The 17,184-nt window shown below is 59.4% G+C and overlaps 1 protein-coding gene across 1 annotated transcript; it reads right to left on the bottom strand.

The window, feature by feature from the left end:
• Positions 1–1,612: 1,612 nt before the first annotated feature.
• Positions 1,613–16,272, bottom strand: ARHGAP30 (Rho GTPase activating protein 30). The gene is made up of 12 exons (XM_085047719.1): positions 15,847–16,272; positions 13,962–14,064; positions 11,449–11,593; positions 10,631–10,713; positions 10,418–10,525; positions 9,379–9,506; positions 8,344–8,497; positions 7,730–7,830; positions 7,526–7,603; positions 5,923–6,318; positions 4,955–5,211; positions 1,613–4,323 (listed from the first exon to the last, which is right to left on the bottom strand). Exons 1-12 carry the CDS (start codon positions 15,953–15,955, stop codon positions 1,672–1,674), a joined length of 4,314 nt encoding a protein of 1,437 aa, XP_084903845.1. The 5' UTR covers positions 15,956–16,272; the 3' UTR covers positions 1,613–1,671.
• Between the last annotated feature and the right edge of the window lie 912 nt (positions 16,273–17,184).

Raw genomic sequence — 17,184 nt, forward strand, 5'->3', positions numbered from 1 at the left:
TTGAGTACAAATTGTATTGCTATATCCAAGTACCTTAAATAATATTTAAATTATTTATATATATAAGTATATGCATTTATATATATTTCATATATATGCATAAAATAAAAATACATATTTCTATTTTTATATTGATGTATTGAATATAAATAATAAATAAATATTTATTTTTATTCTATTATTTCTATAAAACAAATATAAATATTTTACATTAATATGTATATATAACTATATATATTTAATTATTTTTATATGTATATTTATATAAAATATAATTCTTTTATTTATATATAATATATAATAAATATTTATTTTTATTCTATTATTTATATAAAATAAATATAAAAATAATTCCATTTATATGTATATATAACCATATGCATTTATATATTCTTATATATATACTTATATTTACATAACATATGAATATTTTTATAATTTTTCTTTATATAGTATATATAAATAATAAATATTTATGTATTTTTATTTTTATTATTTATATAAATATATAAATAAATGCAAATATAAATATTTGTATATATAACTATGTGCATTTACACTTTTATTTCTGTTATTGTATAATTTTATGCATTATATTTAAATAGTGTATTTGCATATAATCTGTACAAGTTATCAATAATTTATCAATTAAAAACAGTAAAAAATGTGGGTCGTTTTGGGGCTGGATTTGGAGAAATAACTCCGAAATAAAAAGTAAAAAGTTATAAAAATAGAATAAAAATAATACATAAATAACATGTTCATATGGTAAACAAATAAATAATAGAGTAAAATCAGTAATGCAATAAAATTGAATTAATCGAATTGAAATGAAATAAAATTAAAATTAAAATGAATTCAGTAAAATAACGTAAAATGAGATGAAATAAAATTAAGTGAAATTAAGCAAAACAAAGTAAAATTAAATTAGGTGAAATAAAATAAATGAAACAAATTTTAAAATAAATACAAAAATAAGAGAAAATAGAAGAAAATGAAGATGAAATTTAAAAAAATAAAATCAATTGAAATAAGACAAAATAAATTAAATGACACAAAATAAAATTAAATTACACAAAATAAAATAAAGTTAAAAATTGAAGTAGAAAAAATAAAATAAAATACCAAAATTAATATAAAATAAATATAAAATAAAAACTAATTGAAATTAAACTGAAATTAAGTTAAACACCATCAAACTAAATGATATAAACGTAAAAATTGAATAAAACGACACAAAATTTAAAAATTAATATTAAAAGAATAAAGAACCACCCAGCATCTCTCGAGTTGCAATTCTCACCTCCTTTTTATTACTTTTATCATTTTTTAAATTATTTTTATTTTTTATTATTTCTATTGCTTTTATTATTTTTATTTTCGTCATTTTATTATTTTTCTTGCTTTAATTTCTTCTCATTTTTAATATTTCATTTTTATTGCTTTCATCATTTTTCTCGCTTTTCTCATTTTTATTTCCGTCATTTCGTTATTTTTCTTCCTTTAAAATTTTTACTCTTTTTAATATTTTCTTTCTTTTTATTTTGTCATCTTCTTATTTTCCTTGCTTGAAATTTTCTATTATTTTTAATATTTTATCCTTTTTATTCATTTTATTTTTATTGCTTTCCTTCTTTTCCTTATTTCTATTCTTTCTAATATTTCTAATATTTATTTATAATTATTCTCTCCCCGTTTCGTGCCTCCCGGGGGTCCCGGCGGTGTTCCCGGGGGGCTGCGGGGGGTGGCGGGCAGGGGGTGGGCGAAGTGGGGCTTTGGGGGCACCACGGGCACCGCCCTGGCCAGCAGCACCGCCCCGGGGGCTGCCCGCACGCATTTGGGGTCCAGAGATTTGGGGCGAGCCGCCCGCCGCGGTTTGGGGGTGCCGGGGGGGTGCTGGGGGCTGGGGGGGTCCGCCAGGGTGGGCTCTAGGGGGCTGGGGGGGTCCTGGGGTTTGGGGGGTTCAGCTAGAATCGGCTCCAGGGATTTGGGGCGCGCATCCCAAATCGGCTTTGGGGCTCCATGGCGGTCTCGGGGTTTGGGGGGTTCAGCCAGGATCGGCTCCAGGGATTTGGGGGTGTCCCAGGATTTGGGGGATTCAGCCAAGATGGGTTCCAGGGATTTGGGGGTGTCCCAGGATTTGGGGGATTCAGCTAGAATCGGCTCCAGGGATTTGGGGGTGTCCCAGGATTTGGGGGATTCAGCTAGAATCGGCTCCAGGGATTTGGGGGTGTCCCAGGATTTGGGGGATTCAGCCAGGATGGGTTCCAGGGATTTGGGGCGCCCGGCCCGGATCAGTTTGGGGGGTCCAGGGGGGTCCCAGGATTTGGGGGTTTCGTCCTGGATGGGCTCAAGGGATTTGGGGCGCTCATCCCAAATGGGCTTTGGGGGTCCTGGGGTGTCCCAGGATTTGGGGGATTCATCCCTGATCGGCTCTAGGGGTCTGGGGGTGTCCCAGGATTTGGGGGTTTCGTCCTGGATCGGCTCCAGGGATTTGGGGCGCTCATCCCAAACCGGCTTTGGGGCTCCACGGGGGTCTCGGGATTTGGGGGATTCAGCCAGGATCGTCTCTAGGGATTTGGGGGTGTCCCGGGATTTGGGGGATTCATCCCTGATCGGCTCTAGGGATTTGGGGGTGTCCCAGGATTTGGGGGGTTCAGCCAGGATTGGCTCCAGAGATCTGGGGCGCTCATCCCAAATGGGCTTTGGGGCTCCATGGGGGTCCCAGGATTTGGGGGATTCATCCCTGATCGGCTCTAGGGATTTGGGGGTGTCCCAGGATTTGGGGGGTTCAGCCAGGATGGGCTCCAGGGATTTGGGGCGCTCATCCCAAATGGGCTTTGGGGGTCCTGGGGGGTCCCGGGATTTGGGGGATTCAGCCAGGATCGGCTCCAGGGATTTGAGGGTGTCCCAGGATTTGGGGGGCTCAGCCAGGATGGGCTCTAGGGGTCTGGGGGTGTCCCAGGTTTTGGGGGATTTGTCCTGGATCGGTTCCAGGGGTCTGGGGGTGTCCTGGGATTTGTGGGGTTCAGCCAGAATCAGCTCCAGGGCTTTGGGGTGCTTGTCCTGGATCAGATCCAAGGATTTGGGGCGCTCATCCCAAACCGGCTTTGGGGTTCCATGGGGGTCCCAGGATTTGGGGGATTCAGCCAGAATGGGCTCCAGAGGTCTGGGGGTGTCCCGGGATTTGGGGGGCTCAGCCAGGATCGGCTCCAAGGATTTGGGGGTGTCCCGGGATTTGGGGGGCTCCGGGAATGTGGGGGGATTATCCTGGATCAGCTGCAGAGATTTGGGGGGCTCATCCCACACCGGCTCTGGGGGTCTGGGGGTGTCCAGAGATTTGGGGGGCTCATCCTGGATCAGCCCCGGGGATTTGGGGGGCTCTGGGAATCGGGGGGGCTCATCCTGGACCAGCTCCGGGGGTCCGGGTGGCTCCAGGGATTTAGGGGGGTCAGCATGGATCGGCTCTGGGATTTTGGGGGGCTCCGAGGGCCTGGGGGGCTCCGGGAATTCGGGGTGTTCGTCCTGGATCAGCTCCGGGAATTTTGGGTGGTCCTCTCGAATCAGCTCTGGGATTTTGGGGGGCTCTGAGGGCCTGGGGGGCTCCGGGAATTCGGGGTGCTCGTCCTGGATCAGCTCCAGGTTTTTGGGGTGAGAGGGAGAAGTGGGGGTGATCCCGGGGGTGACATCAGCTCCTTCTGGGACAGCCCGGGGGACAGAGTCAGGGGTCGGGGGGTCTGGAGGGTCCCGGGGGGTCTCTGCCGGGGACAGGGCTGGAGGAGACCCCCCTGAACCCCGGGAATGTCCCTCCGCCGGGGTGAGGGGTTGGGATCCAGCTCCGTCCTCTCCCCCAACCCCAGCAGGAACCAGGAGCCCCCCGACCCTTTCCTCATCCGCAGCCCCCTCCCCTCCAGCCCCTGCCCCTCGGGGGTCCTCGGGGTGGTCCCCAAATCCCGGACCACCCTTTTCCAGGGGCGTTTGGGGTGGGATTTCCGGGATTTCCGGGATTTCTGGGATCTCTGGGGCCTCTGGGATCTCTGCAATCTCCAAGACCTTTGGGGTCTCTCGGATCTCCAGGATCTCGGGGGTCTCCGGGATCTCTGGGCTCTCCGGGGTCCCTGGGGCTGTCCCCCCGCCCGGGGGTCCCTCGGGGGTCTCTGGGGGAGACCCCAGCGGGCTGAGCTCGTCGTGGGCGCTCAGGAAGATCTCGTCGGGGTCGGACTCGGGGTCGGAGGCGCCCGGAGCCAGGAAGAACATGTCCTGCTCCGTGCACTCCTCGATGGACAGGAAGGCGTCCGGCTGCTCCGGCCACTGCTCGCCTGGCTGGGGAGGGACAGGTACAGGGGTGGGACTGGGATGGGACTGGGATGGGACAGGGATGGGAGAGGGACAGGGACAGCGATGGGACAGGGATGGGACAGGGACAGGGACAGGGACAGGGACAGGGACAGGGACAGCGATGGGACCGGGACAGGGACAGGGACAGCGGTGGGACAGGGACAGGGATGGGGACAGGGACAGGGATGGGACAGGGACAGGGACAGGGACAGGGACAGGGACAGGGACAGGGACAGGGACAGGGACAGGGATGAGATAGCGATGGGATAGCGATGGGACAGGCACAGGGATAGGACAGGGACAGGGATGGGACAGGGACAGGGACGGGACAGGGATGGGACAAGGACAGGGACAGGGATGGGAGAAGGACAGGGACTGGGACAGGGACTGGGACAGGGACTGGGACAGGGATGGGACAGGGATGGGACAGAGTCCCGGGACCCTGCAGATGGGTGTCACCCTGTCTGTCCCATGCCATCCCATCCCATCCCATCCCATCCCATCCCATCCCATCCCATCCCATCCCATCCCATCCCATCTCATCCCATCCCATCCCATCCCATTATCCCATCCCACCCCACATCCCCACTCCCCGGCAATGTCACCAGGAGCTCACGTTCATGAAGCTGCTCTCCATCCCCTCCTCCACGGCCGGGAACCCTTCCCCGATCCCGGGGGTCTCATCTTCCATCCCGGGGGTCTCATCTTCCATCCCGGGGGTCCCATCCTCCATCCCGGGGGTCTCATCCGCGCTCCCGGGGCTCCACGCCGCCGTCTCGGTGTCCCCAGCGCCCTCCAGCCACGTCTCGGGGCAATCCAGGAAGGCGAAGGAGTCCCGGAGCTCCAGGGAGAGCCGCGTGTGCTCCGCATCCGCTGCGGGGAAACGGGAGCGGTCTGTCCCGGGGTCCTCCCGGTCCCGGGGTCACCCCAATGCCAGAGTCCCCCCGATCCCGGTGCTTCCCAGTCCCGGTGTCCTCATTCCAGCATCGTCCCGATCTCGGTGTCCTCCCGGTCTCAGGGTTCTCCCAATCCCGGTGTCCCCCCGATCCGGGTGTCCCCGCGATCCCGAGATCCCCCCAAATCCCGGTGTCCTCTTCATTCCGGCGTCCTCCCGGTCCCCGGGTTCTCCTAATCCTGGTGTCCCCCCGATCCCGGTGTCCCTCTGATCCCGGTGTCCTCCCTATCTCAGTGTCACCCCGATCCTGATATTCCCCCGATCCCGGCATCCTCCCGGTCCCGGTGTCACCTCGATCCCAGTGTCCCGCCGATCCTGTCCCCCGGATCCCAGTCCTGGTGTCACCACAATCCCGGTGTGCCCCCGATCCCGGCATCCTCCTCATTCCGGCATCCTCCCAATCCCGGTGTACCCCTAACCCCAGTGTTCCCCCCGATCTCCTTGTCCCCCACATCCCGCTGTCCTCCCCATCCTGCTGTCGTCCCAGTCCCGGTGTCCCCCCGATCCCGGTGTCACTGCGATCCCAGTGTCCCGCCGACCCTCTCCCCCGGATCCCAGTGTCTCCCCAGTCCCGGTGTTTCCCGATCCCGGTGTCCCCCTAATCCCCGTGTCCCTCAGCGGGGCCTCACCGGAGCCGGGCCGGGGGTCGCGGGCGGGCCCGGGGGGGCTGCCGGGGGTCTGTTCCCGTTCCAGCGCGGGGCACGGCAGCCCGCGGGTGAGGCGGGACAGGTTGGAGGTGATGTGGAACGGGACGGTGACCGAGAACGGACCGGAGATGTGCAGCCCCGCGCATTTCTCGGCTCGGGAGCGACCGCCGGCCGCCGGCCCGGCGCGGGGGGCTTTGGGGGTGGTGGGCTCCGACTGGCTGCTGCTCTCGGCCTCGGCCGCCCCTTCCAGGGACTCCTCCAGGCTCTCGTCCAGCTCCGGCCGCGGGTCCGGGAGCGCCGGGGCAGCGTCCGAGCTCTGCTGGCGCTGCGGCCGCAGCTTCACCGACAGCTTGGGCAGCAGCCGGGAGGAGTCCGGGGCTGCGGGGAGAGCGGGGCGGGACGGTGAGGGGGATCCCGGGGGTCACGGGGAACGGGGGGATATCTCGGGGTATGGGGGGATATCCCGGGATATGGGGGAATATCCTGGGATATGGGGTATCCCGGAATATGGGGGATCCTGGGGGTCAAGGGGTCCCTGGAGCAGGAGAGATCCTGGGGTCCTGGGGGGATCCCAGGGGCCCAGTGAAGGGTTGGGATCCCGGGGTCTTTAGGGGAAGGGTTAGGGTCTGGAGGGGATTTGGAATGCCATCCCATCCCATCCCATCCCATCCCATCCCATCCCATCCCATCCCATCCCATCCCTACTCTTCCCCCATTCCCGCCCTGTCCCAACAATCCCTCCTTGGGGTCAGGGACAATCCCAAAGGATCAGAAGGACAATCCCAAAGGATCAGAGGGACAATTCCTGAGGGGTTGGAGGGACATCCCAAGGGTTGGAGGGATGATTCCCAAGGGATCAGAGGGACAATTCCTGAGGGATCAAAGGGACAATCCCAAAGGATCAAAGGGACAATCCCAAAGGATCAGAGGGACAATCCCAAAGGATCAGAGGGAAAATCCCAAGGGAGCAGAAGGACAATCCCAAAGGATCAGAAGGACAATCTCAAGGGATCAAAGGGACAATTCCTGAGGGGCTGGAGGGACAATTCCCAAGGGATCGGAGGAACAATTCCTGAGGTATCAGAGGGACAATCCCAAAGAATCAGAAGGACAATCCCAAAGGATCAGAGGGACAATTCCTGAGGGGTTGGAGGGACAATCCCAAGGGTCGGAGGGATGATTCCTGAGGGATCAGAGGGACAATTTCCAAAGGATAAGAAGGACAATTCCCAAAGATCAGACGGACAATCCCAAAGGATCAGAGGGACAATTCCCAAAGGATCAAAGGGACAATCCCAAAGGATCAGAGGGACAATTCCCAAAGGATCAAAGGGACAATTCTCAAGGGATTGGAGGAACAATTCCCAAGGGATCAGAAGGACAATCCCAAAGGATCAGAGGGACAATCCCAAGGGATCAAAGGGACAATCCCAAGGGATCAGAAGGACAATCCCAAAGGATCAGAAGGACAATCCCAAAGGATCAGAGGGACAATCCCAAGCGATCAGAGGGACAATCCCAAAGGATCAGGACAATTCCCAAAGGATCAGAAGGACAATCCCAAGGGATCAGAGGTTCCCCTTACCCGAGGGGCCGCAGGGGCCAGAGCTGAGCGAGTCCATGCTCTTGGCTGGCCGCAGGCTGAGCTTCCCACACTTCTCCTCTGGGAATGGGGGTGGGAAAAGTGGGATTGGGGGGATTTGGGGACACAGCCCCCCCAGTCCATGGGATCAAAGAATTCCCAATCCTCGCAATCCCTCCAATCCATGGGATCCCCCGGAATTCCCACCTTTCTCCTCTGCCTTTCCCAGCTTCCTCTTGGCCTCGTGCCCCGAGCGGCCCAGGTTGAAGATGGATCTCCACTTCTTGGCCTTGAGGGAACCTTTGCGCCTGTGGGGACACCTGGGAGTCACCTGGGCACACCTGGGGACACCTGGGCACACCTGGATACACCTGGGGACACCTGGGATACACCTGGGGAAGATCTGGGGACACCTGGCTACAGCTGGGATATAGCTGGGGGACATCTGGGGGCACCTGGAAACACCTGGGATGCACCTGGGGACACCTGGGGAAGATCTGGGGACACCTGGCTACAGCTGGGGGACATCTGGGGGCACCTGGCATACACCTGGGCACACCTGAGATAAAACTGGGGACACCTGGATGCACTTGGGATACATCTGGGGATACCTGGGATACACCTGGAGATACCTGGATACACCTGAAGGACATCTGGGGACACCTGGCTCAACCCCAGGTGGGACCACCTGAGCCAGACCTGGGACTGGGGAGTCCCCAGGGTGGGGTGGGAGTGTCCCCTGTCCCTGTCCCCAGGTGTCCCCAGGTGTCCTGGCTGTCCCTGTCCCTCGGTGTCACCTGTCCCCAGGTGTGTGGCCGTACCTGTCCCCGCCGAGCTCGATGATGGTGTGGTAGGGTCTCATCTGGGGGGGTCCATCGCCCTGGCTCAGCGCGGCCGGCACGTGGAACGGGGGGGTCCTGCTGTCCCCCGGAGCCCCCCCGGGCAGGAACAGCGAGCGACGGGGACTGTCCCCACCTGGAGACCCCAAAAGGTGTCAGTGTCACCCCCAAACGGGATCAGGGTGTGACAGGGGACTGTCCCCACCTGGAGACCCCAGAAGGTGTGACAGTGTCACTCCAGGATCAGGGAATGACTGGGACTGTCCCCACCTGGAGACCCTAGAAGGTGTGACAATGTCACCCCAGGATCAGGGATTGCCAGATGGATTCCCCACCTGGAGCCCCAAAATGGGATGTCGGTGTCCCCTGTGACCTCCAATGTCCCCTGATGTCCCCGTGTCCCCACCTGGCAGCAGGGCGTCCCCAGTGTCCCGCTGTGTCCCCCAGGCCCCCCGATGTCCCCATGTCCCCGTGTCCCCACCTGGCAGCGGGGCATCCCCTGTGACCCCCAATGTCCCCTGTGACCCGCAGTGTCCCCTGTGACCCCTCAATGTCCCTGATGTCCCTGGTGTCCCCATCTGGCAGCAGGGTGTCCCTAGTTCCCCCCAGTGACCTGCTGTGTCCCCTGGGCCCCACAATGTCCCCTGGTGTCCCCACCTGCCAGTGGGGCATCCCCTGTGACCCACAGTGTGCCCCTGTGGCCCGAAGTGTCCACAGATGTCCCCCAATGTCCCCATCTGGCAGCGGGGCATCCCCAGTGTTCCCCAGTGACCTGCAGTGTCCCCCAATGTCCCTGATGTCCCTGGTGTCCCCACCTGGCAGCGGGACGTCCCCTGTGACCCGCAGTGTGCCTCTGTCACCCCCAATGTCCCCGATGTCCCCATGTCCCCACCTGGCAGCGGGACGTCCCCTGTGACCCGCAGTGTCCCGCAAGCCCCCCAATATCCCCATGTCCCCACCTGGCAGCGGGGTGTCCCCTGTGACCCCCAGTGTCCCTCAATGTCCCCATGTCCCCACCTGGCAGCGGGGCGTCCCCGAAGAGCTGCTCCACGTGGGTGAGGATGAACTCCACCACGATGGATTGCACTCGAACCTCCATGAACGCCGCCGTGCCGTTGAACCCCGAGGCCTCGATGTCCCTCGAGCTGGGGACAGCGGGGACAGCGGGGTCACCTCGGGGTCACCATGGGGCAGGGGGGGACAGGGGTGTCACCGAGGGGTCACCGCAGGGAGGAGGGGACAGTGGGGTCACTTCGGATTGGGGGGGACAGTGGGGTCACCATGGGGCAGGGGAGACAGTGGGGACAGCAGGGTCACCTCGGGGTCACCGCAGGGTCACCATGGGGCAGAGGGGACAGGGGTGTCACCTCGGGGTCACCGCGGGTAGGGGGGGACAACGGGGTCATCACGGGGTTTGGGGACAGCAGGGACACGTGAGGTCATGTCGGAGCAGGGGAGATAGAGGTGGGGACAGTGGGGTCACCTCGAGCTGGGGGACAGCAGGGACAGTGGGGTCATCTCGGGGTCACCTCAGGGTGGGGGGGACAGCGGGGTCACCTCAGGGTGGGGGGGACAGCGGGGTCACCTCAGGGTGGGGGGCATTGGGGTGGGGACAGAGGAATGGGATCAGGGATGGAGGGACAGGGATGGACAAAGAAGAATGGGATCGGGAATGGGGGACAGGGTTGGGGACAGGGTTGGGGACAGGGTTGGGGACAGGGATGGGGACAGGGGGAATGGGATCAGGGATGGTGGGGACAGGGGAACGGGGTGACAGGGGTGACAGGGGCGATAGTGCCAGAGGTGACAGCGCCAGCACTGACAGCACCAGGAGTGACAATGCCAGAGGTGCCACTGCCAGGGGTGACAGTGCCAGTGCTGACAGCACCAGGGGTGACAATGCTAGGGGTGACAGCGCCAGAAGTGACAGTGCCAGGGGTGGCAGCACCAGGAGTGACAATGCCAGAGGTGACAATGACAGGGGTGACAGCGCCAGGGGTGACACTGCCAGTGCTGCCCGCGCCATGGTGGCAGTGCCACTGTCCCTGTCACTCACCGCAGCAGGTTCGGCGCCCACACGATGGCCAAGTTCCGCGCGTGCATGTTGGTGCGGCCGCTGTGCCCCGCCATGCGCAGCAGGTGGCGCATCAGGAACTCCAGCGTCCTGCGACAGCGGCGACAGCTCAGCGACAGCGACAGCCAGCCCGGGAGGGAGGGGACACCGCCCGGGGGATGTCCCCAAGCCCCTCCAGGTGTCCCCGCCCCGTACCTGTAGTGAGGCGCCGGCAGCTCCTTGAGCACCTCCTTGATCTTCACCAGCCGCGCCTCCTCCATCTGGATGGCCACGGCGTCCTGCGGGGACAGCGCGGTGACAGCGCGGGATAGTGGGGACAGCGGGGACAGCGCGGGGACAGCGGGGACAGCAGGGACAGGGCAGGGACAGCGGGGACAGCGCGGTGACAGCGGGGACAGCAGGGACAGGGCAGGGACAGTGGGGATAGCGCGGTGACAGCGGGGACAGCAGGGACAGCGGGGACAGCAGGGACAGCGGGGACAGCAGGGGACAGTGGGGACAGCAGGGGACAGTGGGGACAGCGCGAGATAGCGGGCACAGTGCAGGTACAGCGAGGTGACAGTGGGGACAGCGCGGGAACAATGTGGGGACAGTATGGGAACAATGTGGGGACAGTGCGGTGACAGCGGGGACAGCGCGGGGACAGCGGGGACAGGGCAGGGACAGCGTGGGGACAGTGTGGGGACAGGGCAGGGACAGCGGGGAGAGTGGGGACAGCGGAGACAGTGGAGACAACGCGGGGACAGCGGGCACAACGGGGACAGCGCGGGGACAGTGTGGGGACAGTGTGGGGACAGAGCTTAGGGACATAGGGACAGCACGGGGACAGCGTGGGGACAGAGCTTAGGGACATGGGGTCAGTGTGGGGACAGCACGGTAACAGCGGGGAACAGCATGGGGACAGTGCAAGGATGGGACCACCCGTGGGGATGGGGACACTTTGGGGACACTCTGGGGACACTTTGGGGGATGGGGACACTTTGGGGACACTCTGGGGACACCAGGGGACTCACGGCGAACTTGTCGTAGAGCTGGTAGGTGAGCAGGGGGTTGGGCAGCTCGCGGCAGTAGGCTTTGCACAGGGAGCTGACGCAGTGCACATCCTGCAGGTACAGCGGGCGGGACAGCTCCGGGACTCGCTGGGACTCGAACTCCTGACTGCGAGATGGATTGGGGTATGGGATTTGGGATTGGGGTGTGGGATTTGGGATATGGGATATGGAAACATGGGGATATGGAGTGTGGGATATGGGATATAATGCACTCCAGCTCCGGGACTCGCTGGGACTCGAACTCCTGACTGCGAGATGGATTGGGGTATGGGATTGGGATTGGGAGTTTGGGATATAGGATATGGGATATGGAATATGGGACACAGCCTGTGCCAGCTCCGGGACTCACTGGGACTCGAACTCCTGACTGCGAGATGGATTGGGGTATGGAATTTGGGATTTGGGATTGGGATTTGGGGTGTGGGATATGGGATATGGGACATGGGATACAGCCCATGCCAGCTCAGGGACTCGCTGGGACTGGAACTCCTGCCTGGGAGATGGGATTGGGAGTTTGGGATTGGGTTATGGGATTTGGGATTGGGGTGTGGGATATGGGATATGGGATATGGGATATGGGATACAGCCTGTGCCAGCTCCGGGACACACTGGGACTCGAACTCCTGACTGCGAGATGGGATTGGGAATTTGGGATTGGGAATTTGCGACTGGGGTATGGGATATGGGGTATGGGATCTGGGATATGGGGACACAGGGATAAAGGGAAAAGGCATATGGGGACATGGGAATATTGGGACAAGGGGGGGACATGGGAACATGTCAGCAAATGGGACAGGGGGACAGTGGGGGTGTTGGGGGCATTGGGGACCTTGGGGGTGTTGGGGACACTGGGGACACTGCGGGCACAGGGGACACCAGCAGCTCTGGGGTTCCCCAAGGAGCGGTGGGGAAACTTCCAGGAAAGAAACAAAAGAGGGAAAAACTGACCCAAAACCGGGGAGAGGGAAAGGGAACGGTGAGAAAAACCCCAAAAGCAATAAAGAGGGAAAAAGGGAAGGAAAGGAGAGGGGAAGAGGGCTGGGGGATGGGGGATGGGAAGGGGCCGGGGGGAGGGGGAGGGGGGATGGGGCTGGATAGGCAGCTCCGCACGGGGAGGGGGAGGGGGACTTGGAGGGGATTCTGTGGCCCATCCCCCCGTCCCTGTCACCACCTGTCCGCTCCCATCCCATCCCATCCCATCCCATCCCATCAATCCCACCGATCCCATCCTGTCCCCATCTCCCACCCCTTTTCCCGCCAGTTGATCCTGTCCGATCTCCAGCTCCATCCCAGTGCCCTCCGGTCCCGATCCCGATCCTGATCCCGATCCCGAACCCGCCCCGTTTCCATCCCCATCCCGATCCGTGCCCTCTTCCCATCCCAGTCCTAATCTCCACTCCGTTCCCGTCCCGATCCCGTCCTCATCCCCATCCCGACCCCTGTCCCCATCCCAATCCCGACCCCTGTCCCCGCTCCATTCCCGCCCCATCCCCATCCCCATCCCCATCCCCATCCCCATCCCCATCCCCATCCCCTTCCCCATCCCCTTCCCCATCCCCTTCCCCTTGCCGATCCCCAGCCCCACCCCATCCAGGTTCCTCTCTCGATCCCGATCCCCACTCCGTCCCCATTCCCATCTCCGCCCCATCCCGATCCCGATCCCAATCCCCGCTCCGTCCCCATCCCGATCCCTGCCACGTTCTTATCCCCATCCCTGCCCCATCCCCATCCCGATCTCGATCCCCACTCGGTCCCAATCCCGCTGCCGCTCCCGATCCCGCCCCGTTCCCATCCCTATCCCCAGCCCCGCCCCGTCCCCTTCCCGATCCCGATCCCATCCCCATCCCCATCCCCATCCCCATCCCCATCCCCATCCCCATCCCCATTCCCATCCCTATCCCGCCCCACTCCCGCCCCGCTCCCGATCCCACTCCCGTCCCGCCCCCTGTCCCATTCCCACCCCCATCCCAACCCGTCTCCCTCCCGGTTCCCTGCCCTGTTCCGGATCCCGATCCCTCCCCGTTCGCTGCCCCATTCCCGCACTCGCCCCGATCCCGTCCCGCTCCCTGCCCCGTTCCCACCCCATCCCGATCCCACTCCCGCTCCCGATCCCTTCCCGCTCCCTGCCCTGTTCCCGATACCGCTCCCGATCCCGACCCGTCTCCCGCCCGGTTCCCTGCCCCGTTCCGAATCCCGATCCCGATCCCTTCCCGCTCCCGCCCCGATCCCACTCCCACTCCCGTTCCCACCCCATCCCTTCCCGCTCCCTGCCCTGTTCCCGATACCGCTCCCGATCCCTCCCCGCTCCCAGCCCCACTCCCGATCCCAATTCCCGATCCCGATCCCACTCCCGCCCCACTCCCGATCCCAATTCCCGATCCCGATCCTACTCCCGCCCCGCTCCCAGCCCCATTCCCACCCCGATCCCGTTCCCGATCCCGCTTCCGATCCCGCTCCCGCCCCGCCCCGCTCACCGCAGCCGCTGGATGTTGGAGGACACCCCGGACAGGCGGTAGATGCCATCGACCACCCCGTGCTGCTCCACGAACTCCGTGCAGCTCCGGAGCACCTGCGGCACTGCGGGACACGGACCCATGGACACCGGGATCCGCCGGGTGTCACTGAGCCCGGATCCCGGTAAACCCGGATCCCACTGGGTCCCGCTGATCCCGGATCCCGGTAAACCCGGATCCCACTGGGTCCCGCTGATCCCGGATCCCGATGAGCCCAGATCCCACTGAACCCGGATCCCACTGAGCCCAACTGGTCCTAAATCCCACGGAGTCCCACTGATCCTGGATCCCACCAGGTCCCGCTGATCCCAGATCCCACAGTGTCCATCTGATCCTGGATCCGGCAGCATCCAGCTGAGCCCAGATCCATCAGCGCCCACCAGACCCAGCTCCAGACCCCAAATCCACCCACACTCACCTGAGCCTGGACCCAGATCCTGGATCTGGCATCACCCACCTGGGCCTGGACCTGAATCCCAGATCTGGCATCGCCCACTTGGGCCTGACCCCAAATCCCAGATCCAGCATTGCCCACCTGAACCCAAACCTGAATCCTGGAAATGGCATCTCCCACCTGAGCCTGGACCCACATGCCAGATCTGGCATCGCTCACCTGAGCCTGGCCCCAAATCCCGGATCTGGCATTTCCCACCTGAGCCTGGCCCCAAATCCTGGATCTGGCATCTCCCACCTGGGCCTGACCCCAAATCCCAGGTCTGGCATCTCCATCTCCAGCCTGACCCCAAATCCTGGATCCGGCACTGCCCACCTGATCCCAGCCCCACCAGGGCCGGGGGGACAGGGACAACCTCGGCCACCACGCCCCTGATGTCCCCACAGGGTCCCTGCACCAGTCCTGGGCCACCAAACCCACAGGTGTGGGGACACTGAATCCCCAGGGGTGGGGACACCAACTTCAGAGGGACATGGCCACTGACTCCCAAGGGATGGGGCCACCAACTCCACAAGGATGGGGCCACCAGTTCTGCAGGGACAAGGCCACAGACCCCACAGGGATGAGGCCACCAACTCCACATGGGGATTCCACAGGGACGAGGCCACCAGCTCCATGGGGATGAAGCCACCAAATTTGAAAGGATGAAACCACCAACTCCACTAGGATAAGGCCACCAGTTCCCAAAGGATGGAGCCACCAAATCCTGAGGAACAGGGCCACCAACGCCACCGGGATGAGGCCACCAAATTCCAGAGGATGAGGCCACCAACTCCACTGGGATGAAGCCACCAAGTCCTCCAGGATGAAGCCACCAAATAGGAAAGGATGAAACCACCCAATCCCAGAGGATGAAGCCACCCAATCCCAAAAGATGGAGCCACCAACTCCACTGGGATGAAGCCACCCAATCCCAGAGGATGGAGTCACCAACTCCACCAGGATGAGGCCATCAGATTCCCAGAGATGAAGCCACCAAATCCCAAAGGATGAAACCACCAAATCCCAGAGGATGAAACCACCAAATCCTAAAGGATGACACCACCAACCCCACAGAGATGAAGCCACCAAATCCCAAAGGATGAAACCACCAAATCCCAAAGGATGAAGCCACCAACCCCACCGGGACGAAGCCACCCCATCCCAAGGCACAAACCCCAACCCCCCAGCCCCGAGCCCCCCGGGACTGCAGCCCCCCGGAGCCCCAACCCCCCAAATCCCGGCACAGCCTCGGCGCCCACGGCGCTTCCTGGAGCTCCGGTGACGCAACGCGTGGCGCAAGTCCCCCTCCCGTCCCCTCCGGGGCCCCCTGCCCGCTTCCCTCGGTGGCCCCGGTGGCCGTGGTGGCCCCGGTGGCCCCGGGGGGCTCAGGGGTGGGCGGGTGGCACTCACCGTCCTGCCCCGAGCGCTGCAGATGCTCGCGGAGGTCACAGCCGAAGAGGCGCTCCCGGGAGCCGCCCTTGCGCCTCGCCCGCTGCCGGGCCTTGAGCGCCAGGGACATGGGGACAGCGCGGGGACAGCGCGGGGACACGGCGGGGACACGGCGGGGACACGGCGGGGACAAGGGGACACACCAGGGGGGTCCCGGCGCTGTCCCCGCGGGGGTGGCAGGAAGGCGGAGGCCTCGCTCGAGGCGCTTCCTGCTGCCGCGGCCGCGAAACCGCGGCAAGGGCGGAGACGCCTGCGCACACGAGTGTGCAAGGGACACGCCCTGGGGACACGGGGACACGGGGGTGTGACAGGGACACGCCCTGGGGACATGTGAGTGTGCAAGGGACACGCCCTTGGGACATGTGAGTGTGCAAGGGACACGCCCTGAGGACACACGAGCATGCAAGGGACACACCCTGGGGACACGGGGGTGTGACAGGGACACGTGAGTGTGCGAGGGATAGGCTGAAGGGACACACGAGTGTGTAAGGGACACGCCCTTGGGACACGGGGACACGGGGGTGTGGCAGGGACACACCCTAAGAGCACGTGAGTGTGCAAGGGACAGGCTCAGGGGACACGTGAGTGTGCAAGGGACACGACCTAGGGACACGGGGACACTTGGGTGTGAAAGGGACACGCCCTGGGGACACGTGGGTGTGCAAGGGACACGCCCTGGAGACACGGGGACACGGGGGTGTGACAGGGACACGCCCTGGGGACACACGAGTGTGCAAGGGACATGCCCTGGGGACACAGGAACACGGGGGTGTGACAGGGACACGCCCTGGGGACATGTGAGTGTGCAAGGGACACACCCTGGGGACATATGGGTGTGCAAGGGACAGGTTCAGAGGACACGGGGACACGGGGGTGTGACAGGGACATGCCCTGGGGACACATGCGTGTGCAAGGGACACACCCTGAGGACACACACGTGTGTGACAGGGACACGCCCTGGGGACATGTGAGTGTGCAAGGGACACGCCCTGGGGTGACGGGGACACACGCGTGTGCAAGGCTGTGCACAGCCAGGTGATCCCATGCCCACCCACACACACATGTGCAAGGCTGTACACACCCTCCTTCACACTCACACAACCCTGCGGCCTCGCTCTTGCACACACCTGTGCACACCTGTGTGAGTGTGTGACACTCACCTGCCCCTGCACACACCTGTGCACACTCACCTGCCCTGCACACACACCTGTGCACACCTGTGTGAGTGTGCGACACTCACCTGCCCCTGTACACACCTGTGCACATTCACCTGCCCTGCACACACACACCTGTGCATAC

Source organism: Lichenostomus cassidix, unplaced genomic scaffold (assembly GCF_008360975.1).
Source record: "Lichenostomus cassidix isolate B80296 unplaced genomic scaffold, HeHo_3.0 HiC_scaffold_851, whole genome shotgun sequence".
NCBI lineage: Eukaryota > Metazoa > Chordata > Aves > Passeriformes > Meliphagidae > Lichenostomus > Lichenostomus cassidix.

Coding starts and splice junctions, on each gene's coding strand:
- ARHGAP30 (XM_085047719.1), bottom strand. CDS start 15,955: ATGTCCCTGGCGCTCAAGGCCCGGCAGCGGGCGAGGCGCAAGGGCGGC. Junction 11,594..13,961: donor TCCAACATCCAGCGGCTGCG/GTGAGCGGGGCG, acceptor TCCATCTCGCAG/TCAGGAGTTCGAGTCCCAGC. Junction 4,324..4,954: donor TGGAGAGCAGCTTCATGAAC/GTGAGCTCCTGG, acceptor GTCCCTCCCCAG/CCAGGCGAGCAGTGGCCGGA.